This window comes from Nycticebus coucang, chromosome 2 (assembly GCF_027406575.1).
Source record: "Nycticebus coucang isolate mNycCou1 chromosome 2, mNycCou1.pri, whole genome shotgun sequence".
Taxonomy (NCBI): Eukaryota; Metazoa; Chordata; class Mammalia; order Primates; family Lorisidae; genus Nycticebus; species Nycticebus coucang.
The window spans coordinates 171,522,358-171,549,718 of NC_069781.1; the positions used below are offsets into that span (position 1 = coordinate 171,522,358).

Here is a 27,361-nt window from a genome sequence, read left to right on the forward strand (position 1 = left end):
GCGCCCGGGCCGCGCCGCCAGCTGTCCGCGCCGCGCCCCCCGCCAGCCCCGCCGCAACATGGCCCGCGCCGCCAGCCGCCGGCCCGCGACCCCGGAGCGCGGCGCGGCCGGCCGCTGAGCGCGGCCCGCAGGCGGGAGGCCGGCGCGGCCTCGGAGCCCGCGCCCGCCGCGGCCCGGACCCCTCCCCCGCGCGGCCCCGCGCCCCGGAGCGCCCCGCCGCCGCCGCCGCCGCCGCCCGGCCCGAGCATGGAGACGGCGGAGAAGGAGTGCGGCGCCCTGGGCGGGCTTTTCCAGGCCATCGTCAACGACATGAAGGTAACCGGGGCGCGGCGGGGCCGGGCGCGCGGGTTCGGGTGCGTGTCCCCTCCGGGGCGCGTGGCGGCGGGCAGCCGTGCCCTGCTGTGGCGGCGCCCTGCGGTGTCTGTGTGTCCTTCTCTGAACATGTACTGCCTGCGTCTGTGCGCCCATGTCTTCAGGTGCTCCTCTGGGGGTGTGGGTGCTCAGTGTCGGGGTGTCCGCGCAGTGCCCAGGGACGCCCCGTGGGGTCCCGACCCGAGCCTGCGCACACGCGGGCTCCTTGTGCCCCAGACCCCCAGACCGTGAGCGGGGCTTGGCTCCAACCCTTGAAGGGTCTCACCAGCTTCCGCCCCCTTCCACCACCATGCCCCCCGCCCCCACGCGCCTTCCCTGACGGCCTGGAGCCCAGACAATACTGTCACCGCCAAAGCAGGAAAAAATAATAAAGCAGAGAACCGTTAACTCCTTCCCAACCAGCCACCTCTGAGCCTGACCCTGAGACTGCCGCCCCTAGCCCCGCCCCGCACCCACAAGCCCCAGGAAGCTCTGGAGGCCAAGGTCTCCATGCTGAATATCCCTGCATCCAAGGATATGGCCTTTACCATCACCTTGGGAGGGGGCAGGATAAAGGTTGGGTTAGTGGAACAACCCCAAGGGAACATTTTTCCCACACCATTCCCAATCCAGGCCCGGCTCCCCAAGGTCAGGCTGCAGTAGGCCTCTGATTCCTGCCTCACCCCACCGGGTGGGGAAACTGAGACCTGGAAACGGCTCAAGGTCATTAATGAGACTATTAAAAGTCTGCTCTTGACCTCAGCCCTCATTATTAGTCCTGGGGGTTGGCTTAGGGGGACTTTCTCCCCGAAGGCAGGCTTTGGCAGAGCTGTCCCAGCTGGAGGTAAAGAAGGCTCAACTCCAATGAGAGAGGCGGGAGGGGCCAGGATCCAGTGTTCCCACCTGTCTCCTCTGCCCCTTTGCTAGGATAAAGGGGAAGGACTGAGGGGCCAGGAGGAGCAAGGGACAGAACTGGGACTGTGCTCCCCACAGGAACTCCTGAGTGCACCCCCTCTACCAGCCCAGCACACACTCACCAAGTATCCAACACAGAATCCCACTGGGAGGCAAAGGGGACACCACACACCACAGTGCTGGGACAGACCCTTGTGAGAACAACCACAGGGGCAAGTGCCAGGTCCCTGCCCCCCAGGAAGAGGCCTGAAGCCAGCCTGGCCTGGCACCCTCCCCGGGGGACCTCCATCCCTTATAGCTCTCTCTACCTCCAGGTCCCTTCAGCTGACCCTTAGCAGCCCCCACCTGCCCTGTGAGCCTCACAGCCCTGGCCACAGGGTTCCATTCTGGGGCTGGGCAGCCCAGACCATCTTCCCCCACCAACCACTGCTGGGGCCAACTGAGGGGGGCGCTTTCCCCCCAACCCCAACCTTTCAGCAACCACTGCAGAGAGCAGCAGCTTTTGCTTAAAGAAGAGTACCAGGACTGTCCTCTGTCTCCTGCCAATTCAGAAAGAACTTTAGGATAAGACAGAAGGAAATATGGCCCTGATTGTAGCAAAAGGTTCAGGCTAGACATCAGATGGGATCTTCTGACATTTGGAAGCAAAATGGGAGAGGTTCCATCTGGGGTCATGCCAAGTATGAGTATGTCCCTACCATGCATGTGTTCAGGGGCCCTGGCTCAGAGCAGAGGAAGGGACTGGGCCACCTGGAGGCTGACCACCTGGATTTGGGGCTGTTGCCCTCCATGGCCTGAGCTGCAAAGGTAGCAGGGCTTCCAGGGAGGAAGGGGCTGCCCCACAGTGCATGCACAGGCCCAACGACAGCCCTCACTGGGGCCTCTAGAAGGCTCTGACCCTGGGCTTAAGGGGTGCAGAAGGGAGGAGGGGCTCCCCAAAATATACCTGGAGCCTAGATGGTGTGGAGGAGAGCACCAGCTCTGGAATGGGGAGGGCTTCAGAAGTTTTCACTGCCTTCTGTGCCTCACATAGCCCAGGCCAAATGCCTGCTGGTGTCAGGCTACCCACTGAAGCCCCGGGAGGGCCAGGGACCTGCCCACAGGAATAGGCTTAGGCACAGACCTTAAGCAGAGGGACTGGCACCTCCACCCAGCACTGGCCCATCTAGAAAATGGGGTCATCATCTTTGCCAAGAGTGGGGAGTGTCACCCGGACACATGGGCCCTGGCCAGGCCTCTGCTGAGGGCTCCTGACCAAGGGGCAGGGCCTGTATCCTCTCCTTCATCCAGCATGGACTGGGTGCTTACCGTGCACGGGCCTATGCTGGTCACCCTCCACCCAGAGCCTCCTTCTCTGGGCCAGAGCTGATCCCAGGAGGTAGGTCCAGTCCTGTGAAGAATCAGGCTGGAGGCCCCTGGTCCAGGGTCACCTGGAAAGCCCCCTCTCTGGGATCTTTCCATGGGCTCCTCACCTGCACCCCATGTCCACTGCCAGACTGAGTAGATGCCCCCTTATCTCATTCCTATCCATTTGGGCACCTCCAATGACAAGACCCCACCTTGGGAAGCTTCCAGAGCAGCCACTACTTGGGGCAGAGCTAGCTGTCCCCATCCCTGGAATCCCTGCCACATCCCCAGCCTTGGGGCTCAGGTGCTCATTGTCCTGCTTGTCAGGGGATCCCTCTACCTGAGGTGTAGTGACCAGGGACACATGGAGTCAGATCCTCACCCTGCCACCCTGTGGCCTTGGACAAGTCAGCTAATTTGTGTGGGGCTCAGTTTCCTCATGTGTATAATGGGAGCAAAATTAGCATTCTTCTCTTGGGCCAGGTGAAGGCCGAGGACACTCACTACGGCGCTGGCTGCTCTGGCCCCTCAACTCCCTGTTTCTGAGGTTCTGTATGGATTACATGGGGAAGGAGGTGGAATCCCAGGTCCATCTGCCAAAGGGAAACCAGGCCTGGTGTCCCCCATGCCCCATCTTGTCCCCTACCCACTGGAGAGCCCTTAATCTCTAAAAATGCCCCAGGGCTACTGAGGGGACTAAGAAGGTTTCCTGGCGCCAAGACAGCTGGCTCTGAACCTCCACACCCCTAGCATCTTATCTGCCCTTAGATAGGAGGTCTTCGCAAGGCTTCCAGACTGAGGGGTCCTCAAACGTTGTAAAAAGGGGGCCAATTCACTGTCCCTCAGACAGTTAGAGGGCCGGACTATAGTTAAAAAATAAATAAATAAAAACTATGTGGGGTGGCGCCTGTGGCTCAGTGAGTAGGGCGCAGGCCCCATATACCGAGGGTGGCGGGTTCAAACCCAGCCCCGGCCAAACTGCAACAAAATAATAGCCAGGCGTTGTGGCGGGCGCCTGTAGTCCCCGCTGCTCGGGAGGCTGAGGCAAGAGAATCGCGTAAGCCCAAGAGCTGGAGGTTGCTGTGAGTCCTGTGACGCCACGGCACTCTACCGTACTCTACCGGGGGCAGTAAAGTGAGACTGTCTCTACAAAAAAAAAAAAAAAACTGAACAAATTCCTATGCACACTGCACATATCTTATTTTGAAGTAAAAAAACAAAATGGGAACAAATACAATCACACCATCTCATGTGGCCCGTGGGCCGCAGTTTGAGGACCCCTGGTCTAAGTAGTAGGAGGATGCCTCCTTTCAGAAGAGCCCTAAGGTATCCCAGGCATAGGTCAGCTGCTCAGGACTGCCAGGGATAGCCTCCCAGTCCCTTCTACCCTGAGCCCACCCACAGCCTCCCCTTCTTTCTCCGGTCTCTGTGGACTTCTCAAATATTTGCTTTCCCCGGACACTGGTGTGGCTGGGCAGGGGAAGAGGTTCTGAGACTCGCTGCGGCTGCTCATCTCACCACCCCTGCAAACTCCTCACCTGGAGAAGCCAACCAGAGCCCACCCCTAGGGTTCCAGATGGGCAGAGCCCCCTCTGAGACCTTGGGAGCTGGGAGCCTGCAGCCATGGGGAAAGTGCGTTAGCCAGAAAAGCCCCTTCATCAGACTGGACAACTCGGTCTCCAAGAGCCCGACCTCCCTACTGGGAAACCCCCTCCCAACTTGAGCCTTGGGCCAGGCTGGGATAAAGACCACACTGTTTCCCAGGAGGGGAGGGGTGCAGGGGGTGGAGAAAGGTGGCTCTGTTGGCCGCACAAGGCCCCATTCAGCTGGGGCCTGGTTGTCCCGGGCAGGCTGGCCGGGCCCTGCAGCAGCCATGGCCTCCCCGGGCCAAGGAGCCACTGCTACTGGCCTTGGATAGCCGGCCTGCCAAGCTGCAATTTCCACAGTACAGGACAGGGCCCCCCAAAGCCCCAGTTTAGACCTGATATGCCTCACACCTTGCCAGCCTATGCCCTCCACACTGTACCTCCATCTCTAAGCCAGGTGGGCAGGTAAACACCCACTATCCCAAGTGTGTTCTGGAAACACTGTGCCCTCACAGGGCTTTCCCAGAGTCCCTGACAGGCCCCTGGGAAACCCTGAGGAGATGGAACCAGGGTTCCAACCAGGCCCCAGTGACTGCTTCCATGTCCCCAAGGGATGTGGGCTGAAATGGTTGTCACTGTAGACAGTAGACAAACTTCCCAGCTGTCTGCAGAGGCTCCCATTCCCAGGAATGGCCCTCCTCATGCCTGGTGGCTCTGTCCTCAGTCTTCTGTCCTTCAGAGGGCCAGGAGCCTCCCCTTTGGGGACAGGGCCACTCTCCCCAGAAACTGCCCAGAGCCTGAACGAGGCATGTGGGGGGAACATGGCTCAGGGGGAACAGTGCAGCCCCCCAGGGCTCACTGCACCTCCTCTCTCATCTGCCCAGCAGAGCTCCTACCCCATCTGGGAGGACTTCAACTCCAAGGCCACAAAGCTGCATTCCCAGCTGAGGTGAGGCTTCGGGTGTACCCCAGCTGGGAAGGGGCACATGAAAGATGAGGGGACACCCCACCCACTGATGCCCCACACCACTGTCCTCCCCAGGACTACTGTGCTGGCTGCTGTGGCCTTCTTGGATGCCTTCCAGAAAGTGGCTGACATGGCTACCAACACCCGAGGTGGGGAGGAGCGTGGTTGGGGGTTGGAGACACCTAGGGTGGGCTTGGGACCTGGAAAGTCTGAGTAGGGTATGAGCCAGAGAGAGGAGCCAGACCCAGAGTCTGCTCCCGCATGGAATGGCTGGTTGTGGAGAGTGAGCCCCCCTCACAAGAGGCATGCAAGCAGGAGTGGGGTGTGGTGACAGATGACACACAGAGGGATTCCCTTCTTGCCGTGGGCAGCTCACTTGACCCCTCAGCTGCAGTTTGTTCATGCTTCCAAGTGATGAGCCTGATTATGGCTTTCTGGCACCCTTCTCCTAAGCCCTTCTGAGAGCATATGGGGCCAGGTGAGCGCTCCATCGCTCCGTTGGGCATGGCATCTCCACTGCCTTCTGGTCAGAGTAGCAGAAACCTGGGACTCCTGTTCCTTCCAGCCTTGGGCGTGTACTTGCACTCTCAGGCCTGCATCTGGGCACCCCTGGAAGAGATTCCTGGTAGGGCTGGAGGGGAATTTGGGTAGCCACTGCTTGGATAGTTGCTGGCGCTGGCCTCTTCCCAGGTGGGAGAGAGGGGAGGTTCCTGGCGTGGCCAGGATGGCCAGGGCTCTGGCACCCAGCAGTAGCTCAGAAAAGACTAAGGATCAAGCTCCCCGCGCCAGCTTTGCGAGCCAGGCGCCCCCTAGTGGCCCGAGATGGGACTGTGGAGGCCCCGACGGGCCCCTTCCCATGCCGCACGCTTGCCTCGCCAGGGGCCACACGGGACATCGGCTCAGCGCTCACGCGCATGTGCATGCGCCACCGCAGCATCGAGACCAAGCTGCGGCAGTTCACCAAGTGAGTGGGCGGGCTGAAGGTGGGGGCGCTTACGGGGCATCCCCTGGCGGGCCTGACCCGCTCTCCTGCCCGCCCGCCCGCAGCGCGCTGCTGGAGAGCCTCATCAACCCACTGCAGGAGCGCATCGAGGACTGGAAAAAGTCGGCCAACCAGCTGGACAAGGACCATGCAAAAGGTGGGCCGGTCCCTCGCTGGGCTTCCCACTCCCACTGGCTGCGCCGGGAACCCGCCCTATTATAGCACTCCCCTCTCCCCCTGTGCTCAGAGTACAAACGGGCTCGGCATGAGATCAAGAAGAAATCCTCAGACACGCTGAAGCTGCAGAAGAAGGCACGCAAAGGTAGGGGCAACAGCTGTCAGCGGGTCACAGCCCCACAGGGCCCCCACCACCTTCCCGTCACAGCCCTGTGGGGCACCCAGGCATCTTCCAAGCCACAGGGGCTCACTCCCTAGCCCAGGCCCCTCCAACCTATTGGGTGGGACAGAGGGAGGTCCCCTGCACCCCAGACTGGCCCAGGACCTCCCTTGGGGAGGCAGCAGGTGGCCTGAGAGGCGCAGGCAGGCCCCCAGGAGTGGCGCTGTCCATCCGGCTGTCCTTCACACATTCTTTCTTTCTCTGTCTCTCCTCCTCTCCTCCCACATCCTTCCTGTAGAGCTACTTGGTAAGTCAAATGTCCGTCCCTCCACCTGCTCCTCCCGTCCTTGTTGCATTTGTCTGTCTCCCCCAGCTCAGGGCCATTGGAAGGAACCTCTCCAGGCCAAGGAGGAGCGAGGAAGGCGGTTGGTCCACCAAGGGAGGGGCCTGGGGCACAGTTCCCCTGGGGCCCCTGGCCAGGGATGAGCCCAGGGCTACTGCTGGGTCAGTCTGCCAGGCCAGGAGGGGTGGCTGGGGTAGGGTGGGGGGCACAGGCCCTGGCTGCCCTGCCTCCACTGGGCCAGCCCTGTGACCTTGCCCATCACCTCCCCACTTGCCATCTCATCTTCTCCTCTAAGCCATCCTCTCACCTCTCTCTTTCTCACTGCTTTTTTGTGTTGCTATTGCTGTCCTCGTACGTTGCTTCTGAGCTGAGCAGGGGCCCATACCGAAACGCCCTGTCCCCGAGTCCCAGCCCCTAGCTCTCCTGACCATGCCCTCCAGTGGCCTAGCCTATAGCTGAGCCCCATGCTCTGCTCTGTCCTGCTTCCACCCACCTCCCTGGACCGTGAGGAGAGGGCCTCTATGCCACACACAGTGAGAGTGCCTGAGGGATCCGCAGAGTTCTTGGGCTTCCAGGAGCCATCCTGGGCCTGCCCAGGGCTTAGCCCACCCTAGGTCCTGGGTGGCTTTGCAGCTTTGGTGTCTTTCCTGTGCGTGTGTGTCTGTCGTCTTTACCTGCTCTGGTAGGACCAGCCCTTCCATGAGCCCCAGAGTCCTGACTGCCCTCCCCAGTCCCCTGGCCCCGTGGCAGCACCCAGCCCCATGGGCAGGGATACCACCAAGGGGGCCTGAGCCCTGGGCACAGTGAGCAGGGCCAGCATCCCCAGCATAGCCTCTCCTCCCAACTCCCCCAGGGAAAGGAGACCTGCAGCCCCAGCTGGACAGTGCCCTGCAGGATGTCAACGACATGTACCTTCTGCTAGAGGAGACGGAGAAGCAGGCAGTGCGCCGGGCACTGATTGAGGAGCGAGGCCGCTTCTGTACCTTCATCACCTTCCTGCAGCCTGTGGTGGTGGGTCTCCTGGTGACTCAGAGGCCCCAGCGGGTTGGGCTGAGTCTAGGGTTGACCTCTTGACCTCCAAGGAAACCCACTCTTCACTGAGGCCTGGCTGGCATGTCAGGGCCGCGTGCTTCTGGCCCAGAAACAGTGCTCGTAGCTCACTGTGCACGAGTGGGTCTGGACAGACTGGCGGCAGCACCAACCATCAGGGCTGCACAGGCCCTGCCTCTGCCCACCCACAGCAGCCTGGATTAGCAGGGAGGCGGGAGGGGTGGGCAGGGCGTCTGACTAGCCACTGCCTCCTCAGAATGGAGAGCTTACCATGCTGGGAGAGATCACCCACCTGCAGGGCATCATCGACGACCTGGTGGTGCTGACCGCAGAGCCCCACAAGCTGCCTCCCGCCAGCGAGCAGGTGCGGATGGCCCTGGGGCCAAGGCCCAAGGGCAGGGAGGAGATGGGCTGCTTTGGTTGGGGACAGCAGAGGAAAGAAGGGGATAGCATTTGGAGGAGGCAGCTGGGAGTAGAACACCAGATGCGTTCCAACAGCCATTTTGGGTGTCCAGGAGCACCTGTCCTGGTGACAAGATGATCTTGGACACCAGACCCAATGTGGGTTTCAGATTGAGAGCCGATGGTCAAAGTCTCAGATCCTTGGGGGAACCCTGAGTCTGCTCCTTTCAAGGCTCCCTTTCATGGCAAGCCCCCTCCCCCACTGGGGATTCCTGGCTTCCATTCATACCCAGAAACTTGTCACCCCTTGAGATCCAGGCACACCTGCCCTCCTCACCCCCCACCCAGCTCCTACTGCACTTGGACCAATCCCACCTGACAGTCCACACAGCATTGCACTGTTCAGGCACTTACTGCATGCCCCACACTCTGCTAAGCACATTCACAGGTCATCTCATTCATCTCATTAACACCCCCCAACAGTGCTTTCAGATAGAGGCAGTTGGCCCCAATTCACAGGGCTGCAGGAAGATGAACCCCCTGGTGTCATGGTCACTCTCACCTCACCCAGGCTAGATTCAGAATCCAGATAGAGGCAGTTGGCCCCAATTCACAGGAGTGCAGGAAGATGTGAACCCCCTGGTGTCATGGTCACTCTCACCTTGCCCAAGCTAGACTCAGAATCCAGATAGAGGCAGTTGGCCCCAATTCACAGGGGTGCAGGAACGATGTGAACCCCCTGGTGTCATGGTCACTCTCACCTCGCCCAGGCTAGACTCAGAATCCATGCTCAGTGTGTGTGAGCTGAAGGGGCTCAGAGAAGGATGACTGTTGCCATATTAGGAGAAGGCTGAGGAAGGGGGCTTCGGACTCCCAGGTCTTCTCCTAGGGCGTGGCTCACAATTGAGACAAGAATGGGGGGGGGGCCCTCTGGCTCTACAAGTTCTCCGGCTTTTTGCAGTAACCCCCATCTGTGTCCTTGTCTAGGTGATCAAAGACCTGAAGGGTTCAGACTACAGCTGGTCCTACCAGACCCCCCCCTCGTCACCCAGCAGTTCCAGCTCCCGGAAGTCCAGCATGTGCAGGTCAGTGGGGGTGGAGTTCACAGAGAGAAGGGAGGAGAGCAGGATCCCGAAAGGGAATGGGGAAGCTCTTGACAAATTTGCAAGGACCCAGATTTACACGCCTTGTACATCAGCCAAAGAATTTGCAAATGGAGATATTTCCTATCTTCCCAAGGCTGCTTCTGGGACATTTGTTGGCAGGTCAGTAGGGGAGAGGCAGTCGCAGTCTCGTTTAAAAAGCATTAACTATGCACCAAATTCTGTGCTTATGCATTTTCATAATTGAATCCTAACACCACTGGGTATGGTGGTGTCTCCATTTCAGGAAACTGAGGTACAGAATCCCAGCATTTAACCACTGAATTCTGCCAGGCCCAGCATGGGGAGGGTTAGAGAGGCTTCTGGGGACATGTGCTAAGGCCACAAGTAAAGGACACTCCAGCCTGGCTTGTTCCTAAGAACTGCCATAGACTCAAACTTTGCCCTGGGTTAGCCCCAGGTATCCCATGGAGCTGGCTCAGTTACTGGCAAGCTCAGGAGCAAGGGCCATGTCTCAGGCTAGCACAGAGGCCAGATTTGGAGGGAATATTTACAATTCAACATTCCTCGAGTGAGCACAGAGCATGTCAGTGGTGGTGTCCCCGCACGCTGTTCCAGGCATCCCTCTCCCCAGAATCACCTCTGACCAGACACCCAGGGCTTGGGAGAAACCAGGCACAGCGATCAGCTGCTCCTTCAGTGAGAGGAGAACCCAGGGCCATGGGAGGCTCGTCAGACCTTTGGCCAATGGTGGTTACAGGAAGGAGAGTTCATTGCAGGGGGAACCCAGGGGCAGGGGCTGGGAAGCTTTAGGGTCAGACTCAGGAGAGCCAAGGACACTGTCCAAGGGTTTGAGTCACACAGGGCTGGATACCCTCAAGGCAGGGAGGAAATGAGAGTGATGGTGTGCCCCAAGACCCACCTGGAAGGTGACCTCTGTATTCCAACAGACCATCACTGTGTTAGACATCCAATTAGGATTGAATGGCAAATATCAGACTTTGAGAAGGCAGTTTAGATATGATCTGGCTGTGTTTGGTTCTAATGGTTTGACACCTGGTGATTCGGTTTCCCTGTGGTTAAACTGAGGACACTGTTGTTAATGGCAGAGTACAAGACAAAGAGATTAACTCATCTGGGCATGTCCTGACCATAGACCCATCAGCCGTGGGGCCTTCCCAGGGCAGGGGCTCTATGTCCCTTCCTCTAGCCCTGCCCTGCCACACCATCTCAGAACACAGCTCCTCTGTAGTACCTGGGTCTTGGAACCTTCTAGTCTGACATTGTCTTTTCCTTCCTTTGCCCCTCGCCTCTTCCCCCTCGCCTCTTCCCCCTACCCTCGTCTGTCATCCCCTCCCAAATACACTCCTGTGTGTCTCCTTGTTTGCTCCGCCCTCCTCCTTCACCCCGCCTCCCAGTGCCCCCAGCAGCAGTAGCAGTGCCAAGGGTGGCGGAGCCCCGTGGCCAGGGGGTGCCCAAACATACTCACCCAGTTCCACTTGTCGCTACCGCAGCCTGGCGCAGCCAGCCACCGCCACCACCCGCCTCTCCAGCGTCTCCTCCCATGACTCTGGTTTCGTCTCCCAGGATGCCACCTACTCCAAGCCCCCCTCGCCCATGCCTTCAGACATCACCAGCCAGGTGAGGGGGCACCCGGAGGACTGCCGGGGTGGGCTGCCACAGTCTCATGCCAGCCTCAGACTGTCCGTGCCTTGGGCCACAACAGCTATTGAGACCAGCATAGAGGTCTCCAGGGCCTTTATTTTAGTCAATATTTAGATCATCATTTTCCATCTTTCTTCATTTAAATTCACTATATCTTTATATTTTAGATGCATCTCTTATAAACAGCATATGCCTAGATTTTCTTTTTAATCCAATCTGACAATCTCTATCTTGTGATTGGTATTTTTGATCCATTTATATTTGTTATGATTACTAACATATTTGGACTTGCACCTTTTTTCTTGTTATTCTGTGCTACATTTGTCTCTTCCCTTGCCTTTTGTTTTTCCTTTGCTCATATTTCTCCACTACTGGATTGCAAGTTACACTGTATTTCTTTTCTTTTACAAGTTACCTTGAAATTTTACCATATATATACTTAGCAAAATCACATCCCCACCTCATGAATAATTCAAGGTCCTTAATATAGTTTAACTTCAATCACCCACTCTCTCAAAAGCTGTCCTATGTTACTCTCTCTCTTTTTTTTTTTTTTTTAAGAGACAGAGTCTCACTTCGTCTGGGCCGTGGCGTCACAGCTCACAGCAACCTCCAGCTCTTGGGCTTATGTGGTTCTCTTGACTCACCCTCCTGAATAGCTGGGACTACCGGTGTCCACCACAACACCCTGCTATTTTTTTTTGTTGTTGTTGCAGTTTGGCCGGGGCTGGGATCGAACCCACCACCCTCTGTATATGGGGCTAGCGCCCTACTCACTTGAGCCACAGGTACTGCCCATCTCTCCTTTTTATTTTTAAACAGTGCTTACAATTGACATTGTTCTTATTATTTTATGCATACAGTATTTGCTTAGATTTACTCATGTTCATACGTTTGCTTATCATTTTTTTCTTGCATCTCAAATATTCCTTCTAAGGTTAGATTCCTAGATTCCTTCTTTCTGAAGTAAAGAACATCTTTCAGAAGTTCTTTTAGAACAGGTCCACAATAGGAAACTCTGGGTTTTCATTTTACTTATAGACAAGCTTTATTTCATCCTCTTTCTTAAAAGTTAAGTTTTGCCAGGGACACAATTGTAGGCTGGCAAGTTATTTTCTTTCCACAGTTGGAAGATATTTTTCAGTTGTTCTGGCTCTCATTGTTGGTTGAAAGGTCTGTTGTCAGTGACATTGTTGCCCTTTGTAAGTGATCTGACATCTCCCTCTGGCCACTTTTTTTTTTTTTTTGCAGTTTTTGGCTGGGGCTGGGTTTGAACCCACCACCTCCGGCATTTGGGGCCAGCACCCTACCGCTTTGAGCCACCCCCTCTGGCCACTTTTAAGGCTTTCCTTTAGTTTTGCTACAGTGCATCTAATGATGTACATTTCTTTTTATTTTAACCTCCCTTGGTACAAACTAAAATTCATGTCTTTCATTTGTTCTGGGAGTTTTCTGCCCTTGTCTTTATTCCCTCTTTTATTTTTTCTGCTCTCTCCTGCTGGGATTCTAATTAAATGTGTGTCAGACCACCTCATTCTGTCTTTCTGCATCTCTTAACTAACTCATCATTTCCATCTCCTTGTTTTTTCACATAGATTCTGGATAACTTCTTCAGGTCTATCTTCCGATCTAGTTTTTCTTTTTTTTTTTTGCTATTTATTCTACCCACTGAGAGTTGTTGGTTTTTGTTTTTTGTTTTTTAACTTTTTATTTTGAAATCATTTTAGACTTGCAGAAAAGTTACAAAAGGAATAGTTTCCACACACCCTTATCACGGTCTGCCTAACGTTGATGTCCTATGTAACACTACACAATTCTCAAAACCAGGAAATTAGGCCAGGTGCAGTGGCTCACACCTATAATCCCAGTGCTCTGGAAGGCCAAGGCGGGTGTATTGCTAGAGCTTAAGAGTTGGACACCAGCCTGAGGAAGAGCAATCCCCTGTCTCTACTAAAAAATAGAAAAACTAGCTAGGTGTTATGACGGGCAGCTGTAGTCCCAACTACTGAGGAGGCTGAGGCAAGAGGATCACTTGAACCCAAGAGTTTGAGGTTGCTGTGAGCTCTGACACCACAGCACTCTACCCAGGGCGACAAGAGTGAGACTAGGCCAGGCACAGTGGCTCACGCCTGTAATCCTAGCACTCTGGGAGGCCAAGGCAGGTGGTAGCTTGAGCTCACAAGTTCAAGACCAGCCTGAGCAAGAGCAAGACCCCTGTCTCTTCTAAAAATAGAAAAATTGAGGCAAGAGGATGGCTTGAGCCCAGGTGTTGGAGGTTGCTGTGAGCTATAATGCCAAGGCACTCTACCCAGGACACTACTTAAGATTCTGTCTCAAAAAAAAAAAAAAAAGGAGCTTTTTTATTGAACTATTCTATACATGTAGGGAAATAAATACATCACACCCATGTAACCAGCATCAGGAACAAACAACAGCATAACCATCACCCCAGACGTCCCCAGTGCTCCTTCAGTCACTGCAGTACCAGGGGTAACTACTGTCCTCCCAGATTCGTTTTGCCTTTTCACTCTTTCCACGTAGGTAGAGTCATGAAGTGTGCGTGCTCTGTGGCTGGCTGCTTTAGCTCAGGGTGATGGTCCTCAGACGCATCGAGCTTCACGTAGAGGTGCCTGTCACTCTCACTGCTGCCCGGCATTCTGTCGTGTGCATATACAATTTATTTAACCATTTTCATGGACACTGGGATACTTGCCACCCTTTTGGCTGTGGTGCTGCTTATAGCACTGCCATGAACATCCTTTGTTCAGCCCTGTATGGGTCTATACTCTGGGCTGGAATCTCGGCGTCACAAGATGCACATGTGTCCGGGTTGCTAGGTCCTGCCAAACAGTTTTCCAAAGCTATCATACCAGCTTACCAAGATCATGACAATTTATTGCTATTTCAGATCCTTACTAGCCCTTCATGTTTTGCATCCTTTTCATTTCAGCATTCTGGTGGATACATGGTGGTTATAGTAGTAACAGTACCCTGTATTTTTTTTTTTTTTTTTGAGACAGAGTCTGTGTCGCCCTCCGTAGAGTGCTGTGGCATCACAGCTCACAGCAACCTCAAACTCTTGGGCTTAAGTGATTCTCTAGCGTCTCAAGTAGCTGGGACTACAGGCCCCTACCACAACACCCAGCAATTTTTTTTTTTGTTTGCTGCATTGTCGTTGTTTAGCAGGCCTAGGCCGGGTTCAATACCACCAACTTCGGTGCATGTGGCCTGTGCCATAACCACTGTACTACGGGTGCTGAGCCAGTACCCTGTATTTTTAATTTGTATTTTCCTTACAATGATAAGGTTGAATGCTTTTTTTTTTTTCTTTTGAGACAGAGTCTCAAGCTGTCACCCTGGGTAGAGTGCCATGGTGTCATCATAGCTCATAGCAACATCCAACTCTTGGGCTCAACTGATCCTCTTACCTCAGTTTTCCTATTTTTAGTAGAGATAGGATCTCGCTCTTGCTTAGGCTGGTCTCAAACTTGTGAGCTCAAGCAGTCCACCCACCTCTGCCTCCCAGAGTGCTAGGATTACAGGTGTGAGCCACATTTGAACATTTTTTTGTACCTCTTTTTTTTGATTTTGAGACCCTGTCTCAAAATCACTGGGTAGAAGGCAGTGGCTCATCTCCTGGGCTCAAACAGTCCTCCTGCCTCAACCTCCTGAGGCTGGGAGGTACCTGCTACCACCCAGGCAGGGTCTCTCTCTTGCTCAGGCTCATCAATTTTGTACTTTTTTTTTTTTTTTTTAAGAGACACGGTCTCATAAAAAAGGCCCAAGCTGGGTAGCACCTGTGGCTCAAAGGAGTAGGGTGCCGGCCCCATATGCCGGAGGTGGCGGGTTCAAACCCAGCCCCGGCCAAAAACTGCAAAAAAAAAAAAAAAAAGGCCCAAGCTGGCCTTGAGCACTTAGGCTCAAGTGATCCTCTTACCACAGCCTCCCAGAGAAGCTGGGACTGTAAGCATGTGTCACTACATGCAGCAACCTTTTCATACTTTTTTTTTTTTTTGAGACAGTATCACTTTGTCATCCTTAGTAGAGTGCAGGGGCATCACAGCTCACAGCAACCTCAAACTCTTGAGCTCAAGCAATCCTCTTGTTTCAGCCTCGTGAGTAGCTGGGACTGCAGGAGCCTGCCACAACGCCTGGCTATTTTTTTAAAGATGGGGGTCTCACTCATGCTCAGGCTGGTCTAGAATTCCTGGGTTCAGGTGATCCACCCGCCTTGGCCTCCCAGAGTGCTGGGATTACAGGCATGAGCCACCGTGCCCAGCCTACTTTTCATACTGTTAAAGACCATTTGAATATACTCGCTTGTGAAAGACCTGTTCAAATCCTGTGCTTATTTTCCCACTAGGTTGTCTGTCTTTTTCTTTCTTTCTTTATTTATTATTTTTTTTTTTTTGTAGAGACAGAGTCTCACTTTATGGTCCTCGGTAGAATGCCGTGGCCTCACACAGCTCACAGCAACCTCCAACTCCTGGGCTTTAGCGATTCTCTTGCCTCAGCCTCCCGAGTAGCTGGGACTACAGCGCCCGCCACAACGCCCGGCTGTCTTTCTTTTTTCTTTTTAATCTATTAGCCATTTAATTAGGTTCTTTTAAAGAAATTTAAAACACCATTTTATGAGAGTAAGCTCCATTTGTAAGGGCAAATACACATCACAGGTAGCCCTGGACCTGAGAAATAGCCTTGATTTTCGGTAAAATTTGCGAGTCCACAGCTTTTTGATCAACTTGCACTTCGATCAACCTGTTAATCTCGTATCTCCCTTTTTCTCTGGTGAAGATCTCGCCTTCCTGGTGTCTGGGCTTCCAGAGCTGCTGCTGCTTGAAATCAGCATCAGTAAGATGCTTCGGGATTTTAACATTACTGATGTCGATTTTTGTGGTGGTGGCAATGACAAATGTCTGGTGTGTCCTTCATAGAGGAACTAGATTGAGGGAGAGAGGTCCAGTCACAAGTAGCAAGCCACTGCCCAGTTGCTCTAGGAAAACCACTCTCTTGCCTCTGTGGCGTCCAGTGAGGATAATCAGAATGGTTCCGGGTGTGATGCTGGGTTGTACTTTTCTCACATGCTGACTGAATGGTTTTTGCTCAAAGCTCAACAGCTTTCCAGGCACATCTTCGGTGGGATAGTATCTAGGCATCTTGCGAAGTTTAACCACCCGAGTCCCACCATTCTTGTCCCCACCAACTGGTTTTGTAACAGTGGCAAGGACCTTCGCCTTCTTTTTCTTTCCAATCTTGGATTTAGCTGCTGTGGATTTCCTCTTATACGTCGCCTTTCTCGAATACATGGCAGATGGGAATATCTGCCTGTTCCTCTGACAAGAACAGGATTTCTGCTGCAGTGGGGCTTCCCCTTCTTGGCCTTAGGCCTCTTCTCTTTATTAACAGGTTTCTTCCCTTTAGAAACCGGCTTCTCAAGTTTTTCACCCGCCATCGAGCGCCACTGCCCTGGTTTCTCCAGCCCCAGTAGCCCCTGTCTATCTTTTTCTTAGTGACTTATAGAACTCTTCATATTTTGTAGATAGAAGTCTTTCATTGGTTACCTTCTCTCATGCTATGGGTACCTTTTTACTTTCCTATTGGGGTCACCAGAAGTTCTTAGTTTTAATAGTATAACCCAGTTTGTCCATCCTTTAAATTGTTTGAGCTTTTTGTATTCTGCTTGTTTTTACCTTTTTTGTTTAGACCACAGCTTGTGTAGAATTGAGTTACTTTTTTTTAGAGACAGTGTCTCACTTTATTGCCCTCAATAGAGTGCTGTGGCATCATGCAGCTCACAGCAACCTCCAACTCCTGGGCTTAGGTGATTGTCTTGCCTCAGCCTCCCAAGTAGCTGGGACTGCAGGTGCCTACCACAATGCCCAGCTATTTTTTTTGCAGTTTGGCCGGGCCAGGTTCATACCCACCACCCTCAGTATATGGGACCAACACCCTACCCACTGAGCCACAGGCACCGCCTGGAATTGAGTTACATTTATGTGTAGGGTGACAGTGGGGTATGGTGTGAGGTAGGGATCCTTTTCTCCATATTGATTTCCAGCTGGCCCATGACCATCCATTGGAAAGGCATCTGTCTTAGCCTGTTTAGGTTGCTGTAATATAACTAGCTAGCTCATCAACAACGGAAGTGTAGGCTGGGGTGTGGTGGCTCATACCTATAATCCCAGCACTCTGGGAGGCCGAGGTCTGTAGATTGCTTGAGCTCAGGAGATGGAGGCCAGCCTGAGGAAGAGTGACACCCCATCTCTACTAAAGATAGAAAAAAAAAAAACAGGCACCTGTAGTCCCAGCTACTTGAGAGGCAAAGGCAAGAGAATCACTTAAGCCCAAGAGTTTGAGGTTGCGTGAGCTGTGACACCGTGGCACTCTACCAAGGGCAACATAGTGAGACTGTCTCAAAAAAAAAAAAAAAAAAATACAGGATACTATTACCCTGTTTCCCCGAAAATAAGACAGTGTCTTATTTTAAGGTGTGCTCCCAAAGATGCGTTAGGTCTTATTTTCAGGGGACGTCTTATCTTTCCCGTAAGTAGGTCTTATTTTCAGAGGATGTCTTATTTTCAGGGAAACAGGGTACTACCATAACCACCAGAGGATCGCTCAAGCCTAAGAGATTTTGGTTGCTCTGAGCTATGGTGCCACGGCACTTTATCCAGAGTAATAGAGTTAAATTCTGTCTTAAAAAACAAAGAACAACAACAACAACAAAAATCAGAAATGGATTTCTCATAGTTCCGGAGGCTAGGACACTCAGGAACCAGGTTTCAGCAGATCTGGAGTCTGGTAAGGGTCTGCTTTCTGATTCATAGGTAGTACTTTTTTTTTTTTTCCGTAGAGACAGAGTCTCACCCTGTCGCCCACAGTAGTGTGCCATGGGGTCACACAGCTAACAGCAACCTCCAACTCCTGGGCTTAGGCAATTCTCTTGCCTCAATCTCCGGAGTAGCTGGGACTACAGGTGCCTACCACAACTCCTGGCTATTTTTTTTGTTGCAGTTCGGCCAGGGCCGGCACCCTACCCACTGAGCCACAGGCACCGCCCCAGAGAAAGGAGCAAAGTAACTCCCTCTGCTCAGCGCCCATAGCTCAGGGGTTAAGGTGCCAGCCACATCATACACCAGGGCTGGGGGGTTCGAAACCAGCCTGGGCCTGCTAAACAACAATGACAACTGCAACCAAAAAAGAGCTGGGCATTGTGGTGGGTGCTTCCTGTAGTCCCAACTACTTGGGAGACTGAAACAAGAGAATTGTTTAAGCCTAAGAATTTGAGGTTGCTGTGAGCTGTGATGCCGCAGCACTCTACCGAGAGCAATATAGTGAGACTCTGTCTCAAAAAACAAACATAATTCCCTCAAGCTTCTTTTATAAGGGGCACTGAACCCATTCACGAGGGCTCCACCCTCAGGACCTAATTACCTCCCAAAGCCGTCACCTACTAATCCCTCATCTTGGGGGTGTGAGGATTTCAGCATGTGAATTTGGGGGCACAGTCAGCCAATAGCATCGCCTTTTTCCCCACGTTCCATGGTGTTGTTTTTGTCATAAATCAGGTGCCTGCATGTGTGTGGCTATTTCTGGACTTCGTCTTCTGTTCCGCTGGTGGACTTATCTGTCCTTGTGCCATCTTAATTATTTTAACTTTATAGAAAACGTTGAGATCGGTAAAGTCCTCCAGCTTTGCTAATCTTCAGTATCATCTTGTCTATTTCTGGCCTTGTGTGTTTCTGTATAAATTTCAACGTCAGTTTCTCCATTCCCACAAAAAAAAAAAAAATACTGGGATTTTTGAGTGGTATTGCAGACGCCTCTCCACTTATTTAAGCTTTACCTTCTCTCAATAAGGTTTTGTGGTTTTCTTTTCTTTTTTTTTTTTTAGACAGTCTCACTTTGTCACCCTTGGCAGAGTGCTATGGCATCACAGCTCACAGCAACCTCAAACTCTTGGGCTTAAGCAATTCTCTTGCCTCAGCCCCCCAAGTAGCTGGGACTACAGGTGCCCAATACAATGCCCAGCTATTTTTAAAGATGGGGTGTCACTCTTCCTCAGGCTGATCTAGAACCCATGAGCTCAGGCAATCTACCCACCTCAGTATTCCAGAGTGCTAGGATTACAGGTGTGAGCCACCATGCCCGGCCATGTTTTGTGGTTTTCATGTGTAAGATCGTGTGCAATCTATTGCTGGATTTTTTCCCCTAGTATTTGATGTTTATTGATTCTATTATAAATTGTATTGGCATTTTAGGGTCTATTTCCTTCCCGTTAGCTGCTGGTATTTAGAATATGGTTGATTTTTTTTTTCTAACCTTTTATCAAATAACCTAGTTAAAATCACATATTCTGATAGTCTGTAGATTCTTTTACAGACTTTATGTACACTATTATGTCATTTGCAGATCAGGATCATTTTTTTCTTTCCAATTCTTTTGCTTTTTTTTTTGAGACAGAGTTTCAAGCTGTTGCCCTGGGTAGAGTGCCGTAGTGTCATAGCTCATAGCAACCTCAGACTCGGGCTCAAGCAATCCTTTTGCCTCAGTTTTTCTATTTTTGGTAGAGATTCAATCTCACTTTTGCTCAGGCTGGTCTTGAACTTGCGAGCTCAAGCAATCCACCCGCCTCGGCCTCCTGGAGTGCTAGGATTATAGGCGTGAGCCACCGTGCCCAGCTTCTTTTGCTTTTTATTTCTTTTCCTTGCTTTATTTGCACTAAGACTTCCAGTGCTGAATAGACATGATGCCACTAGGCCTCCTTGTCTTTTTTCTAGTCTCAGTGGGGAAAGTATCAATAATCAGATATTCTTTATCTGATTAAGGAAGTTCCTTTAGTCCCAGCTACTCTGGAGGCTGAAGCAAGAGGATTGCTCAAGCCCAGGAGTTTGAGGTTGCTGTGAGCTATGACACCTCGGCACTCTACCCAGGGTAACAGAGTGAGACTGTCTCAAAAAAAAAAAAAAAAGATTCCGAGAATTTAAAGGAAGTGGAGTATGGGTTCTGATCCCTTCCTAGTTCAACTCAGCTCGTGGGGTGAGCAGTACCCTATGCCCCTCCCCTCTGTGGAGCTGTTCCCCTTCTCCCACTCTGCCATACACAGTCAACATCTGTCCTGGAACCCTGCCTGTCACATGTGCCCAGGAGCTCGGAGTGTGGGGCTCCTCCCAGGACACTGACTCCACTCTGCTGCCCAGAGCAGGGTCTCCCATTCTCACGTCAGTCCACTCTTACATGGGCTTCCCCCAGCCCATTCTACTGAAATCATCCTCCTTGGGGTCTCCATAGACCCTCCTGTGCCCTCAGCTGATGGCCCCCGCAGCATCGGCACAGCTGCCCATGCCCCGGGGCAGGCCCCTTTCCTGACTTTGGTGTCATTGCCTGCTTGTGGCTCTCTCCCTCCTCTGGTGGCTCCCTGTGCTCCTTTGCTGGTCTCTTGTCTTCGTCCCAGCTGCTAAGTGTCAGTGCCCGCAGGCCAGGACCTGGTCTCTAACTACACTCGCTGCCTGGGTGGCCTCACCCTGCCCCACAACCACTGTGTTGACAGTTCCAACCTGAACTCCTTCTCCCTGAACTCCGGGCTTGGAAACATGTTGCCTGTGTTGTGTGTAGAGACCTAAAAGGCAGCTCAGCTCAGCGTGTGCTGGGTGGCACTCTGGACTTCATACGCCCCCTCACCATCCCTTTTCTGAGAAAACTGTGACACCATCAATCCAACTGCACAAACAGGACATCCAGCTGCCACCCCTAGCGTCTTTTTCCTGCGCCCACCACGTCCAGGCTGTCAAGCTAGTCCTGTGGTCAGTCCTCAGAATGTGTGGTTCTGAGGCTGGACCACAGGGTGATCAGTGTCATGTGTGTGCTCTGGGCTGCTGCGTTCTGCTGCGGACTTTCAGCGGCCATGACCCTGAGGGGTGCGAGGGGCGAGGCTCTGAGTCAGACTGGCCCCTGCATGCCGGCGCTGTGACCAGGCCTGTTCTTTCCTCTCCTCCCTGCCTCCTGCCCTGTCCACCCGCCGGCCCATGTCTGTCTGTGCAACCACCTGCTCGCCTCTGCATGGCAGAAGTCCTCCAGCTCTGCGTCCTCTGAGGCCTCGGAAACCTGCCAGTCCGTTAGCGAGTGCAGCTCCCCCACCTCGGTCAGTGTCCCCAGCCCGGCCCCAGGACTCTCACCACAGGGAGGGCCCAGGGTCAGCCTGTCCCTGTGAGACCAGCCACCTGAGTACCACCTGTGGTCATTCCCCACACCACCACATCTGGTCCCTCCTGGGACACCCTATCCTGCCCCTGGAAACCTTGACCCTCAGCCACAGTGAGGGGTCCTGGGCCATGGGCAGCAGGGCCAGGGGTGCCCTGACCTGGCTGCCACGCCCTGCAGGACTGGTCCAAGGCTGGCCCTCACGAGCAGCCCTCAGCCACCACCCTGCAGCGGAGGAAGGACCGGGTGGAACTCCTCCGAGACACAGAGCCAGGCCCTGCCAGCGGGAGCATTGTGGGCCCCAGTGGGGAGGAGGTGCCTCGACCCCGGATGTCCCCTGCCACCATTGCAGCCAAGGTAGGTGGGCAGCTCCTCAAGTAGCCTGACCAGTGTCTTCCTTCACTCCCAGGTCAGTGCCAGGAGGCCCAGCATGTGGTCTTTAGGGCCAGCTCCCACCAGGGCTTCCTAGAGTCCGGGTAAAAGGGTCTGTGGGGAGCAAGGCTTCACCCTATACTTTGCTACCCCTAGCACGGTGAGGAGGTGTCCCCTGCAGCCAGTGACCTGGCCATGGTGCTGACCCGAGGCCTGAGTCTCGAGCACCAGAAGAGCAGCCGAGACTCACTCCAGTACTCGAGTGGCTATAGCACGCAGACCACCACGCCCTCATGCTCCGAGGACACCATCCCATCCCAAGGTAGGCCCGAACCACCTTCACAGCCCTACCAGGGAGAGCTGGGACTCAGCCACACAAGAGGGCCCTGTCCTCCCCTGTGTCCAGTGTGGGGGTGAAGGGACACCCAGGCTCACTTCGTGCTGTGTCCCCAGGCTCCGACTACGACTGCTACTCCGTGAATGGGGATGCAGACAGCGAGGGCCCTCCTGAGTTCGACAAGTCATCCACCATCCCGAGAAACAGCAACATCGCCCAAAACTACCGCCGCCTGATCCAGACCAAGCGCCCAGCTTCTACCGCTGGGCTGCCCACTGCGGGGCTACCAGCAGCCAGCGGCCTGCCCTCTGGTGCACCCCCTGGCGTGGCCACCATTCGCCGCACACCCTCCACCAAGCCCACCGTGCGTCGCACTTTGTCCAGCGCTGGTCCCATCCCCATCCGGCCGCCCATCGTCCCAGTGAAGACGCCTACCGTGCCAGACTCCTCTGGCTACGTGGGGCCCACCCGGGCAGGCAGCGAAGAGTGTGTCTTCTACACGGATGAGGCCGCCTCCCCACTGGCCGCAGACCTCGCCAAGGCCTCCCCAAAGAGACTCAGCCTGCCCAACACAGCGTGGGGCAGCCCGTCCCCAGAGGCAGCCAGCTACCCAGGGGTCGGAACGGGGTCCGGGCTGGCAGCTGAGGATGAGGAGCAGCAACAGCTGGCTGCAAACCGGCACAGCCTGGTGGAGAAGCTGGGGGAGCTGGTGGCAGGCGCCCATGCCCTGGGCGAGGGCCAATTCCCCTTCCCCACCACCCTGTCGGCCACCCTCACAGAGGAGACACCCACCCCACCTCCAGCTGCCACCAGTGACCCCCCAGCTGAAGACATGCTGGTGGCAATCCGGCGTGGGGTCCGGCTCCGCAGGACCGTCACCAATGACAGGTCAGCACCCCGCATTGTATGATGGCACCGCCCTCCCCACCCTCTTTGGCCTCGGTGTGAGCAGGTGGCCTGGCCTATGAGCAGCAGCTGCTCAGAGCGAAGGCACAGTCAGGAGGGAGTGCTGGGCCAGGGAAGAGGCAGAGCCACTCTATGGAAAGAGACACCAGGCTTGGATTCCAGCATTTAAACAGGAGGTGACCTCTTTAACAACCTTGCCAGGACAGCGCCCACGGGCCTGGAACTGGGCTGGAGCCCGTTTTATACTTTTCTGTCCCCTTCCTCCGTACAGGCCTTGCCTCTGCCATACCCCAGTGAGCACCAGAGCCACAGCCCCTGCCCATGGGAGAGGGGCCAGCAGGCCTCCCTCTGGCCATCCCAGCCCCACCTGACCTGGGACCCACAGCAAGGCCACCTGTCCTGGCTGCTTCTCATCCTCACCTGAGTGCCCTCCTTCCCTCTTGCCCTCTCTCTGCCTCCCCAGGTTGCTGTCCATTGGGAGGCAGGGCGGCTGTGGAGGGACCAGGGGCCCAATCGGCTGAGGTATCTGTGCAGGTGGCAGTTGGGAGGCCAGGCCCACCACGGGGGAAGGGAGCCTGGGGGCCCAGGTTGCGTCTCAGGGAGGAAATACAGGGGGCTTACCTGGGGGGCTGGGGGTCCTAAGGTGGCTCCCACTGCGGCCTCCCCTCCCCAGGAGGTTGCCTGCAGGGGGGGGTGGGGATGGGCAAGGCAGCTCCCCCAGAAACTAGGACAGCAGGGTAGGGGCCCCGAGGCCAGGTCATCTGGCCAGCCTCGAGGGTGCTGTCTTCAGATGTCTGGTTCTTATCTGGACACATCAATACTTTAACTTGGGGGCACTTTCTGGTCACAGTTTTAGCCACTTTGGGGGAGGGGGGTGAAGGCTGGAGCAGTAGAGGGGTTGGGGGTTTATTTTGATGAGTGTAATAAAATGGAGCTGACTTTGGATGAGGACTGTGCGTGAGCAAGGTGACGATACAGGGTGTGTGTCTGAGAAGGTTCCCCATAGTGGCCATGGCAGGAAGAGAAGGGTGGAATTGGCTGCCCCAAAATGCAGAGGAAGCTGTTGTTCTTTCCAGTGTACCGAGGTCTTGGACATAGCCAGAATAAGGTCCCAGGGGCCCCCATGTCAGCTGGGTCTGAGCAGACCACAGGGCCAGGCAGCAGCAAGTCTGGGGAGCTTGGCTTGGACTCTGTTGCTATAGGAGATTTCTTCTTGTGGCAGTCCTGCCACAGCTCAGTCTGTCCTGGCTGCAGGGGAAAGGGGGCCTAGCCCTCCCTCTCCAGGTACCGAGTCACGCCAAGTTTCAGCAGGTGAAAGCACGTGAGCCTACGGCAAGTGGAGGGGTTCTTAGAGGTCCCACGGGTCCGGAGGGAAAGCAGCAGGGCTTGGAGGAGCGTAGGCTACAGGGCACAGCCCCCCTGGGGTCAGGAAACCAGGTTGTCCTGGGTCCAGATGGAGTAAGGTCCTGTTGTCCCCAGGCGGAAGGTCCTAGGAGTTCCTGTGCTATGAACTGGGGTCCTGGTAGGCTGACAGATGGGTCTGGGGCACCAAGGATGCCCCAGCAGACAATGCTGACAGAGAATGGCCCTGCCTAGCATTGAGTCCAAGTGTGTAGCCCACCCAGCTTAGGCTGACGCCAGAGCCCCAGGGTTGGGGACCAGTTGGGGGAGCCCTGGGATGGGATTTCTACTGAGGGGTTGCCCCGATGGGTGTGTGGAGCAGGATGCAAGATGTGAACAGTGAGGCGCAGGAGGTGACGCCACAGCAGTAGGGGGATGCCCTGGGCTTGAGAGGTCCTGATGAGAGGGGGCTTCCAGAGAGGGGCAGCGTGATACCACCCCACACCTGGGTCTGTACATACTCCCCACTCTCCAACCCTGCTGTCCCCACGCTGCCCTGCCCCTCCACCACCCTCTCCTGGATTTAGCAACACCCCCCCACCCTCGGGATCCAAGCCAGCCATCCTGTTTGGGGGACCTCTTTACATTCATTTCGTTTTTCATTTTGTACAGAGAAATATTCTTTTCAAAAGCGTCTTTTGACTGAAGTAACTTTTCTGGTGCTGTTAACTTGTTCCTTTTTTTAATTTATTTTCCAAGCCCTGGCCACCCCTCCTGCCCCCTACTCACCCTCTGTCCCATTCCCGTCTGAACCATTTTGTTTCTTTTCTGTCAAGTTTTTGGATAAATTTTCCTCCCCACCCTGTCCCCTCTGCTCCATCCTTCCCTTGATTTAAATAGTCACTGCTACAAGTAACAAATGCACTGTGAAGATCCCAGTATTAATAAAGTCGTACTGTAATTAACTCCCTGCCTCTGCCTGGCTTCCCTGGGCTGCCACCCCCACCCCTGCACCCCTCTGGGAGCCAAGATGGGGGCTTACCCGGGGTCTCAGGTCTCGGCCTGGGTTCTTTGAAAGGCCTCTGCTGTGAACCTGCTGGAGGTTCAGATGGAACCAGATGGAGGGAGAAAGAAGGGCCTGACACCCCCCAGCAGATACCCCCACACTTTCGGGGGCTCAGCAGGCTAGGCAAGGCTACACATCCAAACCCTCAGCCCTGCCCCTCCCACCTCCTGCACTTGGCTGCTCCCAGCCTCACCAGGTTCACCCTCCCAGATTCAAAACAAACCAAACCAAAGAAAGGTGCACATTTAATAGAAAAAATAAAAGAAACGAAGAGCATCCACTGTGGCAAGATGTGGCACTTGTCACCACCCTCTACCAGCGCCCCTGCTCCCACCCACGTGGTCCAGGTGTGCCTCCCTGGCACCAGGACACATTCAGCACCACCTAGAGGGAAGGCCAGGGCAGTGCCACCTGCAGGGCTCCCCAGCCTCTCACCACTCCAGATGGGACCATGATGGGCAGCTGAGCCCTGCTCTGGCACAAAATCCCCTCAAAGAAACCCCCCTGGGGTTCTCTGTCAGGGGAGGGGCTGCCTGACACCACCGGTCCAAGTCTCAGGCCCAGCTGGAGCTCACCTGGCTGCCCCAGTGGGGTCACCAGAAGGCTGCTCAGGGCAGGAGGCCTTTGCCCTGTGCCCCGACCAGCTCCTCTGAGCCCAGGGACTGGGGCAGGGAGGTGGGGGGCTGCTGGGGTGCTGGGTACAGCACGGTGGCCGCACACTGCAAGGAGGGCTGTGAGCCCTGTGGCTGAGGACTTCGCACCTCACAGTCCTGCCAGTTGAGTTCAGAGCTTTGTTTACCTGCAAGAGTGAGAGAGGAATAAGACTGTCCAAACTACCGTCTCCACCAGACTAAGCCACATGTTCTTGTCCCCATACCCAGGGCTGTCTCAGCTCCCAGATACGGCCTGCAGCCCTGAGGAGCAGAGAACAGGCCCAGAAGGGCACCAGCTCTGCTTGCTGACCTGGGCCTAGTCACCAGCCTCCCCCCATCCCCCACCCTCATCCCCAGGCCTCTGGAAGCTTCTTACAGCAAGAGCAGTACAACAGCTCCATGACCCGGAAGCAGTTGTCCAGCAGGGCTTTGGGCCGCACCAGCTTCCGGCTGAGCCCCGGGGCATTCAGGAGGGACAACACTGCTTCCACCTGGGGGCTGACCTCCATATCCTGGAAGAGAGGAGGCCGTCAAGACCAGTGACAAGATGGTAGTGCACCACAGGGGCTGTCAGCCTGGGCTGCTCCAAATCACAGGAGGAGAACAGATTTCCTGTGAGCAGGGGCCTGGGAGCTACTTCTCCCCCTCCTGCAGGCTCAGGGAGAGTAATTCCAGATGCCAGCACTGGCCCAGGCACAACACGGAGGCTTTCGAAAAGGTTTTGGAAATGGACAGTGGTGATGTTTGCATAGCATTGTGACTAATGAATGCCATTGAATTATATGCTTAAAAATGGTCAAAATGGCCAATGTTATGTTATAAAATGTATTCCCTCCCCAGCACAGCCCCATGGTCTTCATCTAGGACCTTGTTTTTATTTTGTATGTTTTTAAGGAAACTTAATGAAAACAAGGGGTGGGGGGGCGGGGGGTATGGTACAAGAACAACACGTGACCAAGCACAGTGGCTCATGCCGATAATGCCAGCACTTTGGGAGGCCAAGTGGGGAGGATCACTTGAGGCCAGGAGGTTGAGATCAGCCTGGGCAACATAGTAAATAAGACCCCATCTCCACAAAAACTGTTTTAAATGGGGCGGTGCCTGTGGCTCAAAGGATGCCAGCCCCGTATGCAGGAGGTGGTGGGTTCAAACCCAGCCCCAGCCAAAAACTGCAAAAAAAAAAAAAAAAACTTCTAAATGTTTTTTTGTTGTTGTTGCTGCTTGTTTGTTTGAGACAGAGTCTCACTCTATTGCCCTGGCTAGAGTGCCGTAGCATCATAGCTCACAGCAACCTCCGACTCCTGGGCTCAAGCGATCTTCCTGCCTCAGCCTCCTGAGTAGCTGGGACTCACCACAACACCCAGCTAATTTTTCAATTTTTAGTAGAGATGGGGTTTGTCTCTTCCTCGGGCTGGTCTCCAACTCCTGGCCTCAAGGG

The 27,361-nt window shown here is 54.5% G+C and overlaps 2 protein-coding genes and 1 pseudogene across 16 annotated transcripts in view; 1 reads left to right on the forward strand and 2 right to left on the reverse strand.

Moving 5' to 3' along the window:
* Positions 1 to 26,414, forward strand: MTSS2 (MTSS I-BAR domain containing 2). 10 transcript variants are annotated; one of them, XM_053607014.1, is made up of 15 exons: positions 1 to 315; positions 5,087 to 5,148; positions 5,242 to 5,315; positions 6,046 to 6,130; positions 6,214 to 6,305; positions 6,396 to 6,470; positions 7,682 to 7,839; positions 8,135 to 8,242; positions 9,268 to 9,365; positions 10,802 to 11,024; positions 21,115 to 21,189; positions 21,429 to 21,605; positions 21,777 to 21,942; positions 22,074 to 22,845; positions 23,327 to 23,677. In XM_053607014.1, exons 1-15 carry the CDS (start codon positions 247 to 249, stop codon positions 23,382 to 23,384), a joined length of 2,292 nt encoding a protein of 763 aa, XP_053462989.1. In that variant the 5' UTR covers positions 1 to 246; the 3' UTR covers positions 23,385 to 23,677. The 10 variants fall into 10 exon arrangements, with proteins under 10 accessions (XP_053462989.1, XP_053463052.1, XP_053463025.1 ...); XM_053607067.1 differs by adding an exon at positions 6,784 to 6,792 and having other exon boundaries at positions 12 to 315; positions 22,074 to 23,677; XM_053607046.1 differs by having other exon boundaries at positions 95 to 315; positions 5,084 to 5,148; positions 10,898 to 11,024.
* LOC128597069 (60S ribosomal protein L6-like) lies at positions 15,665 to 18,398 on the reverse strand (annotated as a pseudogene).
* IL34 (interleukin 34) overlaps positions 25,039 to 27,361 on the reverse strand; it is a 69,492-nt gene continuing 67,169 nt past the window's right edge. For all 6 annotated transcript variants that reach the window (XM_053607105.1, XM_053607123.1, XM_053607150.1 and 3 more), the window contains exons 6-7: positions 26,300 to 26,435; positions 25,039 to 26,069 (exon numbers count right to left, since the gene is read on the reverse strand). In XM_053607105.1, the coding sequence (XP_053463080.1) occupies positions 25,879 to 26,069; positions 26,300 to 26,435 (327 nt within the window). In that variant the 3' untranslated portion in view covers positions 25,039 to 25,878. The remainder of the gene's footprint in view (positions 26,070 to 26,299; positions 26,436 to 27,361) is intronic.